At 45.7% G+C, this 19,901-nt stretch overlaps 1 protein-coding gene across 2 annotated transcripts in view; it reads left to right on the top strand.

Annotated features, from left to right (window-relative positions):
- Positions 1-19,901, top strand: part of pcdh7a (protocadherin 7a) — a 48,054-nt gene that overhangs the window by 13,100 nt on the left and 15,053 nt on the right. For both annotated transcript variants that reach the window (XM_061680551.1, XM_061680553.1), the window contains one exon: positions 756-1,526. In XM_061680551.1, the coding sequence (XP_061536535.1) occupies positions 756-1,526 (771 nt within the window). The remainder of the gene's footprint in view (positions 1-755; positions 1,527-19,901) is intronic.

The following is a 19,901-nucleotide window of genomic DNA, read 5'->3' on the forward strand; positions in this document are numbered from 1 at the left end:
CGGCTGTTTATTTGGTTTATCTTCCTCCACTACTGCTAATGTTGAACACAATTCAATCCAGGACTCGTTTGGACCTCTAATGTGTTTTTCCCATATAAAATAATGGAAATGGAAATAATCTGTTCCAGGGTCAATCTGTCACTATGATAGAAGCTTTCTGACAACAACGTTTTTATTTTAGCATTCTTCATTATACAATTATAAAAAATAAGTTAACAAAACAATAACGAAAGTCTAATGTTCATAAAGAAAGATCAGATACATCGCAGATGTGCTTAGCATATCTCCCTTTTTATTCATTCTTAAAAGTATCAAAGACGTTTAGCAATTTCGCAATTGCTAAAAGTCTGGCGCACCGCTCAAAGGCCAAAGTTTCATGTGACTTCAGCTATCAACGCAATATTTCCGGATAACCTTCGTCACATTGACGGATGTGTTGTTCACTGTACATTCCTTCCAGGTTTACCAAGCTTGTGTTTGTTTGCTTCTGAGTTCTTACCGACAGCATTGAGCCGGCATGCGCAAATCTTAGCTCAGTCCAATTGACTTTTTAATGGCCGAACTTCCAAACATATCATCGGTAATATTAGCTCAATGAATCAATGTTTTTCAAATTGCCATGTAAATGTACTTTATGTATCAGTGTCCTGAGCACTGCGACCCTGACGAGAATAAGCACTGTAGAAACATATGCATTCATTTGACCCTCGTTTTTTCCTTTTGGCCTCCTAACGCTCGTGTTCTTTTCGTTCCAGGTGAGCCGAAGCTTGTCAGCTCCACTGTCGCTGGACATCGCGGGGGACCCAGACAGCGAGCGGGCATTAGGTAAACAGCGCCTCAGCGTCGCCATCGGCGTTCTGGCGGGGGCCGCGGCCGTCATCCTGGTCATCCTCCTCGTAGTCACTGCGAGGCAGTGCGGCGCTCAAGGCAAGAACGGCTACGAAGCTGGTAAGAAGGAGCCGGAAGAAGATTTCTTCAGCCCGTCGGGGGCTCAACCGCAGGTCGGCCGCGGCGGCGGATCGGACCGAGGCCGCAAAGCTCGGCGGGACAAGCGCAACGGAACCGGCGGTGGCACAGCGGCCGGCGCCGGCAAATCAGACAGGTCGCTCTACAGCGGTATTGTCACCGTAAACGGGCTACGCCGCCACGGCAACGACGAGGAGGAGGAGGATATTAGCAGCGCGAGTGAGCGCCTCGCAGCCCGCTACTGCGCCGTGGACGGTGACCCCGGCAGCCCGAGGATGGGCGGCGGCAGGCGGCACCAGTCCAGTCCGGATTTGGCCAGGCACTACAAATCCAGCTCGCCTCTCCCTGCAGTCAATCTCCAGCCGCAATCCCCTCCAGCTGAAGGGAAGAAGCATCAGGCGGTGCAGGAGCTGCCGCCCTCCAACACCTTTGTGGGCAGCGGGGGCTGCGCGGGGAGCACCGGCTCCAGCAGCAGCAGCGGAAACGGAGACGCCATGTCCCTGGGTTCAGACCAGTGCTCGGAGTACGGGTGCCAAACTGGGAACAAGTACAACAAACAGGTACACCGCTCTGAGAAGTCACTCCAGTCATATTTTACACTCATTTGCTTTGACTCTGCGCCCCTGTTTTGCTTCAATTCCAAACTATGCTAAACATTGACACTAAGGCACTTCTTTCTGTCTGGCTGTCGTGCTCTTTGTCCGCTTCACGCCGCCTGATCGCTGTCGTCTCCTCCCTGGCTTCACGTCTTCTTATTTACACATCAGTTGACGTACTGTACCGCACCCCCCGCAGCTCACATCTAAACGCTGTTTTATCTCCGCAAAATAGCTGCCAGTGTGCGCACTTATTTCAGCCTCCTAAGCCTGTGAGCCATGCGTCGGTACCCTGCTGTCTAAATGTGCGCGCGCATAACGTCGTGTATTAGCAGAATCTAGAAAACGACTCCCCCCCCCTATCAAAATGCAGTATCTGTATGTGAATGGGCATATTTTTGTTTGTATACACCGGTAACCCCCCGAGGTGTTCAGAGGGTGGACGGCCATAGAGGGAGTGGGCGCATAATTGCCCCCAACAGGCTAATTGGTCATGTTTTTGTTTCAATTTGTACTGTCAAGCGCTACTTTTCTTTCTTGATTTTAACATAAATGTATATTCCTTGAGCGATGCCGTTGCAAGGCTCGTTAAAGCAGTGACTCGTCTACGCACAGGACGGTGCCGTTAAAAGCCGTCTGACAAATGAATACTGCATGGAGACCGACCGAGTCCACCCTCTCCCCACACACGCAGGCTTCATCTATCATCTTAGATGCACTGACACAGCGTGGTCGCAGCAAGTCCAAGAGGAACGCCGCTCTGAGTGACGCTTGAGTGACAGCTCACCCCTCTTAAAGGGCCAGCGTCTTGTTTGCGTGACTGACGGCTCTACGTTTATCCTCCCTGCGGTGGAAAAGTGCTGATGTGTTCATTAAAAGAAAACCAGAGGAGCTTCTTAGGCTAATCAATTCATACACGGGACCCGCTGATCCCGCTCAACACACACACACACACACACACATATGCAAGAGCACGCACAAAATAATGCACACACACTTCTGAGGTTAATCCATTACGGAGTCAATCCTCTTAATCTTCCTTTCCCAGGGTGAGAAAATGCTTACTGGGAGAGTTTTGGTCTTCATGCTTACGTGCACTCAAAACATGCCAGCACACATTGAGGGACGCAGACGCACAAACTGACAGCGTAAATGAATTATTGATCCTATGGAGTAATTAGCTCCTCTGGGTGCACTAGCCATCATCCCAAGTCCACCTCCAAAAGATCTCACACCCACTCATTCCTTGTCCTAAAGACTGCAACTGAATGTGTTAACACTGACAGTTTCTGCACATAGGTTTGTGGAGGAGGGGGCCTGACTTTGTGCTTGGGGGATGACTTAATTCAAATGCATTTTATATGTGCATGCAAGTGAGAGATCAACTCGGGGACTAAAAGGTGGCGGGCGTGTGCCAAATGTGGGAAGCTGGGACGCTGACAGGATTGGGAGTAGCAGCACAGAGGGAGGGGAAGCGAATTACTGGATGTTACGAAGCAAGGAGATGAAGGAAACGAGATGGGAGGAAGAAGTTCAAACTTCTGAGCTACTTTACTGGGTCAGCAAACATAGTATGAAAGAAGAATCATCATATAATATCAGCACATCGTCAGAGCCACTCCAAATAATGAGTAAAATGGAAGATAAAAACAATCCTGGATTGCATCAGAAAAAAAAAAACAGCATGGCAAAGCAGTCCAGTCATTGGCTTTTGGTATTTTAAATTCCCGCAAAACCGCAGCGGCCAGTGGCTCTGTGCTCTTGTCTTGTCCATTTGTCCCGGGCATGCGTTTGAATGTCATATCTTACATCTGGCACAGACGTCCATTAAAGGACGAACTGATGACATTTGGAGGATGAAGATCTCGCGTTCTTTTCCATGTACAATACCTCCAAAAATGTTTTTGCTGGTAAACAAATAAGGTGAAGAGTACTCAATGAAGTACTCAATGAAATATCTGTAGGATAATCGATTCTTAAGAGTCGATGGTAACAGCCCTAAACGATCAAAAATCTGCCTGAAGAAAAAATGCTTAATTTTAATTATGAGATGGTTATTATTATTATTATTATTATTAGTTGTAGTTGTTGCTGTAGTTTCCAGTGGTACAGAGCTGTTCTGCTGCTTTTGGATGTTTCTACTATTTGGCAACTAGATACTAAATAAGCTCATCAAAATATTAGACATACTCAAATATTAGACATACTCATACTCAGTGTGCATTGTAGTTCCATACTACTGCAACTACTATAATAAACATGTTGTTCAATGACAATCTCAAGCAAAGCTTTTTTTGATACCACTCGTGTATCTCATTGCACATTACACGTGGTCAAGTTGTCAAGAAGATGCCACATGATACAGGTACATGGTTTCAATGATTGAATACTGCTTAGCAAATGAATGAATGGCTGGGGCAAAAAAAAAATTGGAAATGTGCTTTCAGTGGGTATTTTCTTATGCTCGTTGCAACATTTTTTGGTCAGTACCAAAAATATCCATTAAAAGTAGAAGGTTGGATGATGGCTTCCAAACAAATGGGGAGAGAGCGAGAGAGAGAGTGAGAGAGAGAGAGAGAGAGAGAGAGCTGGTTTGGGTGGGATCCAAAGAGCGAGAGTGGCCTGCTGAGATGTGGGTCATCAGGATACCCGGTGGCATCAGGACACATTAATGATCACAGCGCTCACATGGCACTGCAGTCAATATGGGCAAAGTGGCCTCGTTTTGCCCTCAAACCACTGGCACCACAAACCACACACACACACACACACACCGTGCAACCTTTCTTCCTGGCTAATGTCCACGATCAATTCTCAGCATTGTCCGTTCATTTATTTGCAGTGGTCTCATTTTTTTAATCTATTTATTATTTTATTTTTTTACGACTCCAGCGTTTATTGTAACCTCGAGGAATGCTTTTCACTCGAACGCAGCATTCTGATTTTTTTTCCTTTTACCTGCAGTTCGACTTTCACCTTTGGCGCTTGTTTGCTTCCCCCGCTGTACGTGCCATATGCGCGGGCAGGCTACCTTCGCGCCGTCCCTCGGCCCGCGCTGACCTCGAAAACATCGACTCAGCGTTTTCACTACTTCTTTTGCTGTAGTGAGCATTTTCTCACTCGGAGTGTGTCCGTCAGGTGAGAGTGGCACAAAGACACTATCCAACCAGGGACACTCACACACATCTAAGGACTAATCAGTGGCCGTTTAACGAGGCCAAGACTACAGGTGCGTTGACGGTGCAGTTTTTAGCTCCTTAGGTGACAAAACAGGAGAAGGTCATGGCTAGCGTCTCAGCACATCAGAGCCCGCTATGATTAGACAGGCCAAGGACAAAGTACGAAGCTGAATTTTTTCCGCGAATAATCCGAACGGTCTTGTTCATCTAATTGGACTGTACGGACGGATGTGGGTGAAGCGATTAGGTCTAAAGGATTATAAAATTGAAAAGCAGCTTTTCATTTCTGCAAAATCCCCTCAGGATTAAATATGATGAGCGTCTGTCATGGACTGACACCCGGGCCGTCACGTCACTGGAAGCGCATCCGCGTGAAGGTCGCATTAAGGTCGCGGAGGTGAAGGCGCCGTCAGCCACGAGAGCGGGAAGCGCGCGAGCCGCTCTCGGCGGGCGCTGTCTTCCTTCTGCCTGTTACACAGCCGCCGTAACCGACCCGTAACCTTCTGTCTGGATGACACCGAAACGCCGACACGTTCATTAAAGTCACGGCGAGTTCAGGGCGCGCACTCGGCCGTACGCTCGGGGAGGGGGCGTTAGGTGGGAAGGGCAAGAGTTGAGAGCGGGCGAGACGTAAGTAGGACAAGGTAAGCAAAGGGTAGATGAAAATGGATCTAGTGACCTGGAGACGAAGGGTGAGCGGCAGGGAGGGTGCTTGTGGGCTCGGTGTCGTCAGGCGACATCAGGCTGGGAAAACGAGCCACGAGCGCGGGAGAGGATCGGGAGACGAGGTCGAAGAAAAGCTTCAAATGCTTGATTTACACTTGGCCCATGTGGGAATGTTTTGGGGTGAAAGATGCTTCCACGGCTCGGTTGTTCCAGTCAAGATTTATTCCTTCACTTTGACATCCCATGCTCGCTCTTCAGGTGAGTGAAGAGTGAGCGTGCGCTCATTTGACGTAAAAACAAAAACTCAACGGTAAATTATTAACAAGACGGCCCAAACGAAGGGTGTGGTGGCTTTCTGTCTTGACGAGGTGGCTTGATCCTGCTCTGACTTTTTAAAGGTTTTGGGACAGCTGGTTAATACACAGTTAAAATGGATGAACGGCGTCGGTCCCCTCTCCAGCCGAGATTTGCGAGTGTGTCTTTGGGAAGCTTTTTCCATTCACCCAGAAGGACATTTGTGTGGTCAGAGGTCACTCACAGAGGACCCCGCAGTCTCTGGTTGCAGTTCACACTAAAGATATTGAGATCGATGCCATTTGGATCGTTTTGCAGGCAATTGCTTTGTTGCCGTAGCCACATCTAGTAAACATAAGAGAGAAATGAACAACCGGCCACATTTTTAGTTAACATCTTCTGGCTAAAAATGACGACGTTGGCTATGTTGTATTGAGCGGTTTGAATGAGTTTGGACTCTCTTTCAACCAAGATTCAAACCCAGATCTCCTGACTGTGGGGCAGACACGCTAACCACTGCTTCACGAGCAATATCCATTTGACAATGAGTAAAAAAAAACACTTTTAACTTTGGTGTAAATCATTCTGGGATGAACTTTATCCAGTATGTTGTTACATCAGAGCAGGAAGTGCAAATGAAGGTTTTGAGGTCAGGGGTCGCTTCGTCCATACCAAAGTCATCCAGGCACGACTGTGTGGATATTTTGCGCACTGAAGAGAGAAGGGGCTTCTCTCTAAACTCCCAAGCTGCACATCCCATAATTTGGTAATTCATTCCCAATACTAGTTGACTCCATTTGCACAACAGCAGAAATTGCCACAGGTCTCCACATCCACTTGGGAAAGGGATGGAGAGCTGCCGGCGTGTTGCTTCTCCGCACACATCATCATCATGTAAATCCACATGTCCTCCACGGGATATGAGGATTACACCTCAAAAGCTTTTATTGAGGTCTTTAGGTGAGGGTTAAGGCTACTTTGTAGGCTTCACAGAATGAAAGTCACTGGTAAGTCCTCGTGGTGAGTTGAGTGGTAAGTCCTCCAATCGGGGAGTTGCTTCTGCAAGACAAAGCCAAAAAAGGCAATTGGAAGGCTTGCAGGAGTCAGAGCCACAGAAATAGTCTTTTTTTTCTTTTTTTCTCCCCCCCTCGCATATCAAGGTCACCCTGGGCTGGAATGGGATTGCAAGTTGCATGTCTGTCGAGTCTGTTGAGCACAGCGGATAAAACACACATGCTGATAATGTCACCGTGTTAGCAACTCCTCTCCGTGGCCTTTGTTTCAAGTTCTGTGAGAAAATGGCAAGAATGCGGGAATGTTGTTCCCACTCACAGACAAGCTGAGGCACGGGGTACGCACCGCAGACGCCGTCAGATATGTGTTTGCAACACACACAGACACAAAGAGACCAGCGCGGCGAAACACGCTCTTATGAGTACATAATGGTGCATAATTACACACATCCATTCCTTATGCACATACTCCCCCTCCACCACAAAGCTCTGATAAGAATGTGATGACACACAAGTCAGGATCAAAAGTTTTCCAGCGCTTACATCAGTTTCTCCTTCCATTCCCTCTGGATGGAAACACACGCACGCAGAAGCACACACACACACACACACACACACACACACACGTTCAGTGTGGTAAACAAAAAGATCGACATAGCCAGCCCCACATTGAGATGCTGCCTTTTATTTGCTTTCATCAAGGCTCCATGCGTTAGTATGGAGCTCTGCATTCAGCGCTTCTGCCTTACGGCGTTATCTTAACGGCTGTCTGGGGGTCGAACTAGATTGCCCAATATCGCTCAACAAACGACACTCTTCCTCGAATCTAAATAGTTTAGTTGGCCTGAGACTGGCGGTCTCCACCGACACAGTGCGTTAAGTGTTGGTTTGAAATCAGCTGAAAGAAATCGATTTTGAAATGAACGAAAGCAGTCGAAAGCCAACTAAATAGCACGATGTCAAGTCGGAGCGAATGAGACTCGTGAGGTCGCGTATGTTTGCTGACCTTGACAGAATGCCGCATCAAGTGGGAATGTAGTGGGCTGTGGGGGGATGATTTTCATTATTGCCTTTCCACTATCAACTTTGTATCGTTGGAAAGAATCATTCCCACCGCCTTTCACCGCGTTTCTCATTCATGTTTGGGTTACTTTAACGGACAGCAAGATGAGACAAAATCCCACTTTTCCCAAAGACATGCCCTGTTGGGAACTGTCAGAAAACAACCACGGTGACTGGATGGACTTCCTGTCTAACACATCAATCGCAAGCAGTCAGGGTGATTTAAATAAAGTCAAGCACAAAGTTGTGGTCAAATATTTTGGAGGTGATTAAATATAGGCTGCTCACGAACTATATCTTCAAAGAATACTTTACAGGATCCATCTTCTTCAGAACTTCGACAGTTCATTCAATTCACACGATGATGACCAATATGGTTTTATAGGTGTCGGAACTGTACGAATGACCGTGATCTTTCGGAGCGCTCAAAACAGAGTTGTAATACAGTGGAAGCTCAATAAAACGGACCCCGATGTAACGGATATAGGATACCATGAATCAACTGAACAATGTGTCTGAAAATAGTTTCCATTTGTCACTTAAAATGCGGTTGGCAAAGTCTGTTAGTTCCCGAATTGTCTGGCGCTGTGGCTGAATGCAGGCAGAGAACGGGACTGATGTATGTATTTCTTCTTTTATATCTTACAATGTACTGTACCTCCCCAATGTCTGTTAGCTTAGCTCAGAGTTCAATCAACTTGTAGAAAGGAACCAAAAAAAAGAGGAAATGGTGCACTCAGTTGGACCGTACATGTAAAAAGGTGATGGAAATAGGTATGACTAAAAATAGCTGGAGGCTTGAATCGTGCAGTGCATTTGCACTCCATGATCAACAGTACATAAAGCGACTATTTTCGAAAACAGTGAAGAAAACAAGTCCGTTTTTCAAGCCGTCTATTATGAAGGTCTGGCTGTTCTATAAACTGTACACCTGCACTCTCTGCTTCTGAACTCAATGTTCTGTAAATCAGCCAGGGAAAGGGGGCTCTTTCCAACACTCCCCCCCTGCACTCCCACCCAACCCCCCTCCTACCACTAAACACACACACGCACACACGCACACACACACACACACACACACACACTCTCTCTCATCCACCGTCTGTCTTCCTTTTGATTGATCTCTCTGTTTCTTCAGTGTGTTCATCTCTTTTCGTTGCTCTCCATCTTGATATCTGGAGCCACCTTTTAAAAACCCTTTTTTTTAAATGACATTGAAGATTTTATTTTTAAATACAACTTAATTGTGTATTTGAATATAATAAATGGCTCCTAACAATCCACCCACGCCGCTGTTCACTTCATTTCTCTGATTCCATAAAGGAACAAAGGAACAGGCCTTAAGTGGCAATATGAGTAAGTTGCAGCTTTTTTTCTATTAATTTTTGCTCCTGGCGAATCACAGCACATTTCTCACCGGGTATCGACTTATTAGATCTTGTGTGAGCGTGAAAGACTGGCTGTGCTCGAGCTCTAGTCCAAAGTCAGTGTTGTAGCCCCGGGCTAAATGTAGCCATCTGTTTTAGAATTGTTAGTGGAAGATAGATAATTCGCAAGATCAAAATGGAGATAGAAGAAGAGCGGTGTGGGTGTGGGGGGCAGATGAAAAAATTGAGTGGGAAAGACACACAGGATTGTTGTCTGTGGCCATGACTGAGAAAGAAGCCAGATGTAGGGAGATGAAATAAGATGGCTAATATGACAAAACACGATGTTTCAGCGCAACGAGTGGTTGGAGCACAAGGAGCGAGAAGCTGCTGGAGTATGAAAACGATAGAAATTAAGTATTTGGGTTGAAGGTTGCCGAGGAAGGGGACGGGGGGGGGGCTTGAGTCGGCGAGTAAGGCCACGCTCAATGAAGAAAGAACAAAACGCTTTCTACCTGCAATGTGGAGGTTACGTAAATGTGAGTGGGCAGGCCGAGGCCCGCGGTGATGTTCCGGATTATATTAGTGACCCGTGCCATCCTTAGTCTATGTAAACAGGGATTTATGTGTGGGAGTGGCCATGCTTTTTCCTCATTCGCTCATTCATCCCCACTTTGCTCTTCGGTGCACAAGTAGAACAGATAGGAACGCTATCGGCGCAAACATTAACAAAAACGCTTAAGAGCCCAACTGCAACAACACACACACAAACACACTTTAGTGTCCTGCATACAAGAATCACAGACACAGTGGCCACTTTTACATGTATTGCTTTAGTAATTCTATAACTACATTTGAATTTTTTTCTCAAATGGGAAATGATGGGAAGAGAAATGTCGCCTTTCTTGCACATTGTGTTTTTGTTGCCTTGGTTTTGGTCGGACTGAGTTTGTTTCATGTCTTGTCTGTTCTCGCCAGCCCTCTTGTGACCTCGTGTCGACCAATCAGCTCCCTCCGGCCACTCGCGTCTTGTCCAGGTGTGCCTCGTTAACACATCAACTTGTTTGTGTTTGGTTCGCTGGGTTTCTTGACTCCATGTTGGATCATTGTTGTTTCTCTAAGTCATGTTTCCAGTTTTGTCATCTTGTGGCAAATGTTTTGTTGTTACTTTGCATCCGGACGTTTGGGCGTTTTTTTTTTTAATGTAGCTATTTAGATGTTTCCATGTTCCTTGTTTGGGTTTTTTTGTTGATGAAAATGAATCCCCAATTCTTCCCAAAGTTGGAGTGAAACTCAGCAGTTCCGCTGGAGAATGTCACTGAATTGAGTGCAGAAATGCATTAAGGCTTACGTAACTCTTAAGAAAAGTGTGTGTGTGTGTGTGGGGGGGGGGGGGGGGGGGGGGGGGGGGGGGGGGGGGGGGGTAATAGTAAAAAAAATAAATAAATAAGCATGATATACTGTATCTGTTTTGTACACTAGATTGTTAGTTAACAGGCTACTTTCAGATGCATAGAGGATGGACAAAAAGATGGGCAGTGCCATTGGGATTCTGGACAAATACGTAAGCTACACGTTTTTACTTCACCTTTTACTTCCCGTCGTCACGTTCGCCTCTCGCCAAGACCAACTGATCTTTGAGAAATTGAACGACGACTTGGCCCAAGTTCAGCAGACCAATTTCACAGCATTACAGCAAAGTCGGTACATAATGGGTCAATGGTGCAAATCACTAGTGCATTATTTAAAAGTCTCTGTTCTCTTGTTTTGCAAATAGACACGGCCGTTAAGTAGACAGCCGCTCACAGCCCTTAAGGTAAAAAAAAAAAAAAAAGGGGGAAATGAAACCAACTAAAACAAAAAACACGGGAGTCTTATTGAATATGAGACGTGGAGATATCACGCAAACATGTTTGAATCAAAGTCATGCAAATGTGGCAGCCAAATTAGGGCTCCTGAGAGGTTTCCATGTGGATGCAACATCAACCTTTAATCGTGAGGATGAAAGAATGCTCGACAAACTGAAAAGCTGTACCTGTACACTTAAATGCGTGATGGCGACACACAATATCACACACAGTAAGATTAGAAGCAAGGATGGAGTGTGTTGACACCGATATTGCCACACACTCTCTCTCTCTCTCTCTCTCTCTCTCTCTCTCTCACCGGTCAGTCGCTCTTTTAAGAGTCTGAATACAGAAGCGCCTGTGATGCTGTGTTAACATGAAAGCTTTCATGGCTGTTGAAAAAGGGCCGACTTTGATTAGAATGCGATTTGTGAGAGCGTGCTTAATGCCGGCCGCCGCTGACGACGGTGCTTTTAAATCCAGCGGAGCCGGGAGCAGGGCAGCCTTCTGTCAAAAAATGTTGAATCGAGCGTTTCACCTCTGCATCTTTTTTCTTTCTTTGAATCTTTGTAAAAGTCCACCGTACCAGTTTTACATGGTCACACGTTCACCAAATCACAAACACAATGTGCCACCACTTTCAAAAGTGATCAAACGCCCGATTTGAAATAATTGCCGAGTGCACCTGCTAATTGAATATCAAAAGGGCTCGCTGTTATTTCCACGTCACTTTCACCGGATCACTGGGAAATATGAATCATTCGTACTACAGAGAAAGCGCCGTAAAGTGGTACCTCGACAACTCAATTGACTTTTATATCAAATACATTTTTCTGTTAATTATGACTACCGGTGAATTTGTGGCTCATTCATTACGATGGTGGCAGCTACAGTGTGTGCGCGACGATAACATGACTTCATTCAGTATTCGTTAAGGGACAATGTTCTTAATGGAGGCCAATGGTTAAAGACTGTGAGACAATATGGCCATTGTACTAGCGTGTGATCCGTAAGTGGCTACATTTTGACTCATGTACTGTACCTGAAAAATAAAACAAGAAAACAAAGATCGCAAGTGATGTGTTTGGCACTGCCACGTCTTAAGAGAAAGTTGTGAAATGTGGCAAAAGTTGTTCAGAGAGGGTGATGTAGCAAAACTAAATGAAGGACATATTTGGGTTTCCTCTTGAGGTGTCTTCACGGTAGTTTACTCAGCTGGTCTAAGCTCATAAATGCACAGCCGTGAACAAACTGGAATGTATTGTTATGTTACATGCTAAAATGCTAGCTCCTCAAGTGAAGTTACACGACATAAAGGCTGTTTATGCCTTTTGAAATAAGTGCCTTGTTGTTATACTTGCAGCAAATGCTACGTTTAAACTGCAGTTTATAATTGGGTTGGAAATTGCCTCACTGAAAATGTGTAGCGACAAGAAAATAGAGTTTGCTGCTATGCACAATGTAAAAATAAATCCAAGAAAGGAAACAAGTGGTCATTGATTATTAAGTGATATGGCTTATTTTTTTTCCTGTTTTGCCCTTTAACCAAGTAAAAATGCAGTTTATCCGATACACAAATAATAAAATGTTCGATAGCAGCAGCCCTAATGCCAATTTATAGTGAGTAACATAGCGATTGTGTTGCAGCAATTCTATCCGATGTTGCGTAGGTTTAAGTTTGAGCGTTATGTGAATCACGGACAGTTCAAAATGGACATGATCCGGGGAAACCCTTGATTTGATTCCAAACAGAAACCGTGACATGTTCGCTGCTGGATGCGCGGCCTCGGGCCCTTCTGCAATCACTCCTCTTCACCCAATAACACTATTTTTTTTTTTTTTTTGCAGCCGCCAACGTAACGACTGCTCGCGTTATTATTTTAGACAGCTTGGCTATGAATGCAGTGCAATGTTTTGCTTGGACAGTTCACCCTGGGAAGACTGCGGCTTACTTCCTTAATATGAGCCGCGTGCGAGACGCTCAGTCGAGTCTGACCCTTGTTTGTAGGACCCTGCACACGGATAGATTACCAGTCTATTGGAGAAGTATATGTCGAGTTAATTTAGCGATGTGTGTGTGAATTACATGAAGATTGGAGTGTCATCACTGTGAGTCAGTACGTTGGTATGTTCTCACTTCTAACGTAGTAAAAAAAAACGGAAACGTTTCCCCTTGTATTCTTAATAATGCTTATGAATGGTGTTACCGCACGCGCAACTAAAACGGATATCTGGAATGAAAAGTCTCAAGTGGCAACGGTGCCCGTGACTGATGGAAGGTAGGGGATACGCTTCCAATTAAACTGTCGCTTGCAATGCAGCCACCATTCTGCAGCGCCGTGATTTTCTTTCACAGGCTCACGTCTTGCACAGAAAATCAATTTGCAATTTCCAATATCCCGGAGTGAGTCGCTTCCACAGTTTGAAAGCTCCACGAGTCGGATTATGAATAGGAGGCGGCACAAAGACTCGTAACCAATGATTGGGAGGACTAATAAAAGTAAACAATGAATGTCTTCTCCATTTTTCAGCCTCATAAAATATCTGTCTTTGTTGTGCTGAAAGATTATTTTCTCCAAACTAACAGGATCTCGCCTAACCAAAAGCAATGCATTGCTCGATGGTCTTCCATTCTAAGCAATACATCAACCCGAATCCTAGCTCTTCTATTTGTCCGCAACGGGCGGTGATGTTTGCTAAACGTGTGCCATCATTATCTTCCATATTTTTTGACTTGCAGTATTTGCTGCACAATAAACTCCTGCTGTTGTGGTTATCGTGCTGCGTTAGTGGGGCAGACGCAGCAGGCAACTGGCTGAACGCTGCGGCAAAGACACTTTATAAATTACACACAACCAGGAAATAATAGGACATTTGTTTGCCCGCAGTTGCTGTTTTGTCGGTGTCGGGCAGTAGCGGCATTACAAGTAGCACGGTTACTCGTTGAACGACATCCTCCGTAGTGCGGTCGTAACGTGAAGCTACTTCCGGGATATAAATAGCTCTGCGGCATCCGCAGGCGATACTTTACCCTCGGCACTTCTGAACCTTAAATGCATGGCTTCCATTTGACGTCACGTGCATATACTGTACGCCTTCGAAGGTGTATAAAAAAGATGACTGATAATTGGTGGAATCAAGGCAACTGAACTGTTGTTGTTTGTCGAAGACGTTTCACCTTTCATCCAAAAGGCTTCTTCAGTTGAAGATGATTTCCATTGAAATAATAATTCCATTGAATTCCTCTTCAGCAAACGCAATATTACTCAGAATACTGTGTTTACAATACAATGTCTTCTTGCTCTTCAAATTTGGGGGTTTAGTTCCCCTTTAGTCAAACAATCGACTGCTGAACTAGCCCTCACAAGTCATCACAAGCAATAAAATAAAACTGCGTGTGTGTGTGCGCGCGCGCGCATGCGTGTTTGTGAAAATAGATAGAATAGCTAGAAAAAAATGAGAAGGCGGATGAAGCTGAAAAGCGTAATTTAGGATGATTTCACCCAGAAATATCATTTGTGCAGGTTATTTTGGTTGTTGGCTAATACATTTCTTGAATGAATCACTTTTAGCTTAGCTCCCACCATTTTCCAAATAGTTTGGCTAACGCTGTGTGCCGCCTTTTTGACGGTCTCCTCCAGGTGGCTCAGAAATGCAACCATGCAGGCAACCACTGGGGGCGCTCAAAGCACTTTATGAACCAATAGATTAATTAGGAAAATGATTGCCAGGTGATACATGATTACCCTCCTAAAGATGTGTGCTCAATGTTTTTCTCTCGTATGTTTTCAAACAGAGGCATTGCCATTTTTATCATTTTTCTAAATTTCCAGTCAAAACACTTTATGATTCTTAATGACACCATTCAGATGTAAAGCATGAATGTCACATTTTGTATCCCAATAACAACATAGCAAACAAGATTTTTCTTTGTTCGCTTTCCCGCGATGAGTGTTTTTTTCTTGTTAGCCCAAAAACAATTAACATTTCTCACGCACAAGAGATCTAAAGTCTTAAGTGGATTGATCAAATCTGCAGGGTGTGGCTCATCCGATGTATGAAGGCATAGATCGGTGCTGATCCAAAGTTTGCCTCGGCTGAGCTCTGCGCGCTACTGTGTCCCAATTTCATTTCATGTTGTGTTTGTTAGCATAATTATGCAAACATTTTGGGGAAATATTGCGCAAGGTTGAGGATTGTGCCAAGGAAGAACCCGTTAGAGTTTGGGTTGGATGCCGAGTTTTTTTTTTTTTTTTTTTTTACTTTTTCAATATTAGAATGTCAACATTTCATTTCCATTCATTCTCAGTGACTCATACTTGTATTTTACTGCTTTGACTATAGTAACTTGCATGAGGTAGATGTACAAATGTGTACAATTTGGTCCTAATTCGACGTGTTTGGCCTTGGCAGAGGGCGGCACTCGCACTAATGCCATTTTAGTTGACATCAAACAATATCTACATGCTAGGAAATTGCTAATTTATATTACTGAGCAAACCAGTGGAGCAAGAGTGAGTAATAAGAATAGCTCATTAATTTTTGCTGTACACCTGTAGCTTCAGTATGCAACAAACGTTACTTTCAGGCCCCGCGTAACTATCACACTATAGAGGCCGCGGAATAATTTGCATTTTTAAACATTATCTTTTAATGCCAGAAGTCGCATACTAATCAGGTCAACTGCTCGTCGACGACAGACTGTAATTTTCAAAGGCAATTGCGAAACTGGAGCCAAAGCAGCAAAGTGTGATGTAAGGTTATTGATGGGAATGGGCTGAATCCTCCCCTGCCTTCTCATTAACTCGCCTCCTGTCCTTCTTCCTCCTCCGTTCAATGACCCGGCTGCGCGCTATCAGTCTCTGGTGTATCGAACGGCACGCGCACGCCCACCGCCGCGCACATCAACGCACGCGCGTGCGACAAGTCTGTTTGCATACCAAAAGCATATTTCATAGCTCAACGAAATTGAAAGCCGTATTAATTATGCAGACTACACAGACACACACACGTACATAAGGAAAGAAAGAGCGAGGGTGCACTTGTGTTCCATTCTCCCTCTGCGTCAAACGAGTCAGAGTGCGAGAATGATTGAGTCGCTCTGCGTCATGGCGAGAGCGAAGGAGAAGTTGTGGGGTGGGAGAGAAAGAGTGCACTGTCCTTAACTGTGCACACTCATCTTTATGTGTGTGCGTGTGTGTGTGTGTGTGCGTGCGTGCGCGTGTGTGTTGTCTCGCCAGTATAACGCCCTCTCTGTGTCCCCCAAGCCAGTGAGTGTCACTCACACACACTGAGACTATTGTCAAGACGTTGGCCGAAGCGCCCCCCGAGGCCCTTTTTGTGCCACTCCGCCCGTCACAAAAGGGCAGGGAGGGCTTCGCTTAAGTCAGCGGTGTCCAAACGCCAACCCTCGGGCCAGTTGGGGCCCGTGGCCCGTTTTTAATAGGCCCACCACACACGGGTATCCTAAAGCTGAAATGTATAGAGCTCGCTCCACATTGTATCTTCTTGACAGTACTGTACTTGCGCTTTTCCACTTCATCGTACCATAGGCTGTCGGTTTTCCACTTCAAAATAGTACCGTGCCGCTTCGATCGCATCATTCAGTACGAGACGTAACAACAGTGGCGGAGAGCGAGTGTCTACTGCATTTACTTCTTAGCGTGTGACTGTCAGACAGAGTCATGTCTGGATCGGACTACAAGACAAATGTGATCTTTCACGACTGCGCTAATGTCAGACCACTGCCATAAAATCTTGCCGCCTCTCGGTCAGCAAAACTACACGTTTATTACGATACCAGCGTGTTCCGTCTTACCATCACTGGGCTTTATATTGTCAAATCAAACACTGTCGGGGAGGCGGGACCACAGAACGTGTCACCGGTCACCGTGACCGGATACACCCGTTCCCATGGCGACAACAACAACAATGGATCGTGGCAATGTATTGCCATATTTTCTCGGGTGTTTTTTATTTTATTTCGTTTACTTGTTCAGCGAGCGTTAGCAGTGCAGCGTTCGTGTTAGCTTGAGGCGGAATGTAAACACCGGCGAGAATGAAAGATGCAAACTCACGCGCCGAGTAGAATGGCTTATAGTTCAAAAACAGAGACTCTAAATGCGGGCTGCAGTGTGTGCTGAGCAACGTGATCTCCGTACACCATTTTCCATTCTTCCTATAGAAGCATATCCCGCCGCCTTTTGTTTTCCCCGAAAACTGAGCGGATTTGCGAAAGTTGGTGAAAGAAAGTCCCGGGTAGACTCCCTGATGCTTAAAAAGTCTTCGCTTGTGTAAGTGAGACACGTAATGTCTCCAAAGATGAACGAAAAAAACAAAAACATAGACAATACTAGAGGGCACGTAACCGGGGCGTCCACACGGGTAGGCGCCATCTTAGTAATGCTGGTAAGTGCGCAAACCGTTTCATAACTGAGGTTGGGGTGGTGTTCAGGATGAACCAATCACTTTCAAACTCATGTTAAATGGGAGTCAGGACGCACCAGCCACCATTTAAAGTGCCTCTGATTAACCTCAAACTAGGTTGAGCTGTTCTAGTATGCTTTTCCTTCCGCTTTTCTAGTCCCATTTTACAGCACAGGCCACGGTCCGCAGAGAGCTTCCACAAGCATCAGCGGGATCTCAATGGTCAAAGGTTTCGGTCAGAAGAAGGGAATAAAAGAATTTCCAAGGCATTAAATATGTCATGGAACACAGAGATGCAGTCATCATCAAGTGGAGGACTCACCCCTCGTTATTCTCTGGGACTTTAACAAAGCTAAACTCAACCAAATACAAGCAGCACATCGACTGGGGAAATAGCATTTTAGACCACTGCTATACTACGCTAAATAACGCATACCGTGCGATACCTCGTGCAGCCCTGGGCTCGTCTGATCACTGCTTAATTCACTTAATACCGACATACAGAAATAAAGATGATTCTGATTATCTCTGTGGTTTGTTTTTACTTCCTTTCTTGAATTTATTTTTTCCACTTGAGTTGTACAAGCTATAAGTCACATTAATGGTGGAACGTGTTTTGAAATGATTCAACTCAGTCTGTTTTGTTTTTGTTTTTAGGGTATGTAGACCTCTTATATCCACTGTACTTCCTTGATTACTTAATTACTTTCCTGTTTACAAAAATCTTTGACAGTATCTTGTGGCATCATAGGGTCTCTCAGAAAGAGCACAAAAACGTGAATAGGTGAGTTTTTCATCCATAACTGGGGATAGGCAATAGGCGAACTGTAAATATGCTGCAGATCACGACTAGAATACTGCACAGCAACGGGTAGACATAACAGTAGCGTATGAGTTTATCTTTATAATATCTTGCCGTGCCAATGTTACAATGACATGACGATGACAAATGTGTTGGAGCGAGGGATAATTGAACGACATTTAAGGTGTTTGAATATAGGCTCCGCTGTATGTGAGTGGGCATTTATGAGTTGGAGTGTGCGGTCTTCGAGGGGCCAAGGCCAACGCTGCGTTTGCTCCGATCAGACAGCACGTTACGCCGAGCTCTGTTTAACCTCGTAGCGGGAGTGACGCTGATTCTCAACTGGCGGGATGGATTCCAGTCAGCCCGTCGAGCGTCACAACACGCCGACTCCACGCGTTGCGGGGGGGGGGGGGGGCCAGCGAGCAATGCGAGGCAAAGAAAGACGTGGCCGGATATGATAAACGAGACGGCGTGCGACACGGAAAAGACAAGCGTGGCTTGTCGGTGATAAAAGTGACAGCATGCGGGAGGAGAGAGTGGACGCAATGCAAGGAAATAAGAAATGTTGAGGTGGAGGGAGATGCAGTCGGATATCGTAGATCCTTGATTGAGTGTCTATTGTACACAGCAGCATTCCAAATGACTCTCAACACGGTGCACGTGTGTGTGTGCGCGTGCGAGTGTGAATGACTACATCCTCATCCTCACTTTTACTCTTCCATTCACTGCCTCTTCACAGTGACGCCATTGTCAAACCCTCCTCTGGTCAAGTCTTAATGGGCATTAGCAGTGCTCCTAACGCGCACACAATTAGAGTCTAATGGTCCACACGACTCGAGAGCAGTCATACATATGTATGCACGCACACGCACACAGAGGCTCGCTTGTGCGCCACCGTCCCGTTGGCGTCTTTTTCCCACAATGCTCGTTGTCATGGATATTTATAAGAGAATGACTCTTACAGGGATGAGGCGTGGAAAGCCATGAGCATCACGAGTGAGCCACACGCACACACACGCACACAAAAACACTGCAACAAAAGGAGCTAATCTGAGTCATGGGCATTTGTCCGGTAAGCCTGGCCTCACATCGCTCTCTCTGAGCTTTTGTTGCCGTTTTGTTTTCACTCCACTATACATGGACCAGCCTGCACAAAGGGATAAACATTTCAAAAGCCTGCAAACAGAGTCAGTGATTTTCACTGTTTTTCTTTGTGTGTGCGTGCCTGCGCGTGTGCGTGTGCGCAAGCCCAGATGGAGGCTGAGCGAAGGCAAGTTCGGCCAATGCCAGAACGGACAGCTTGATGATAACAAAGCTGTGGCGGGTAGCAATGCGGTAGGCCGCAAGCGATCTCTCGCCATACACACACACGCACACACACACTTGTACAATAACTAGTTAGGGCTATTATCATGAGTTAAGTGGGCGCTAGCTGCGGTTAAGCTTTCATTGCTCCCAGCAAGAGAAAGTGATCTACGGTCTAATAGAGTTTCTGCACTGCACTGCAATGGTGTTTATCAAGGTAGTAGTACCCGCGGTGCCCGCACGAGGGGCCCGCACTGCTGCAGTAGAGAGAGAGAGAGAGAGGGACTGCATCAGGGCAATCTGATGACCTCGCTGCTGCAGTTAATGTTCTCTGGCACTCAGACACAAGGCTAAGGCGCTGCCTCATACCGCAGG

Source organism: Phycodurus eques, chromosome 6, assembly GCF_024500275.1.
Source record: "Phycodurus eques isolate BA_2022a chromosome 6, UOR_Pequ_1.1, whole genome shotgun sequence".
NCBI classification, from domain to species: domain Eukaryota; kingdom Metazoa; phylum Chordata; class Actinopteri; order Syngnathiformes; family Syngnathidae; genus Phycodurus; species Phycodurus eques.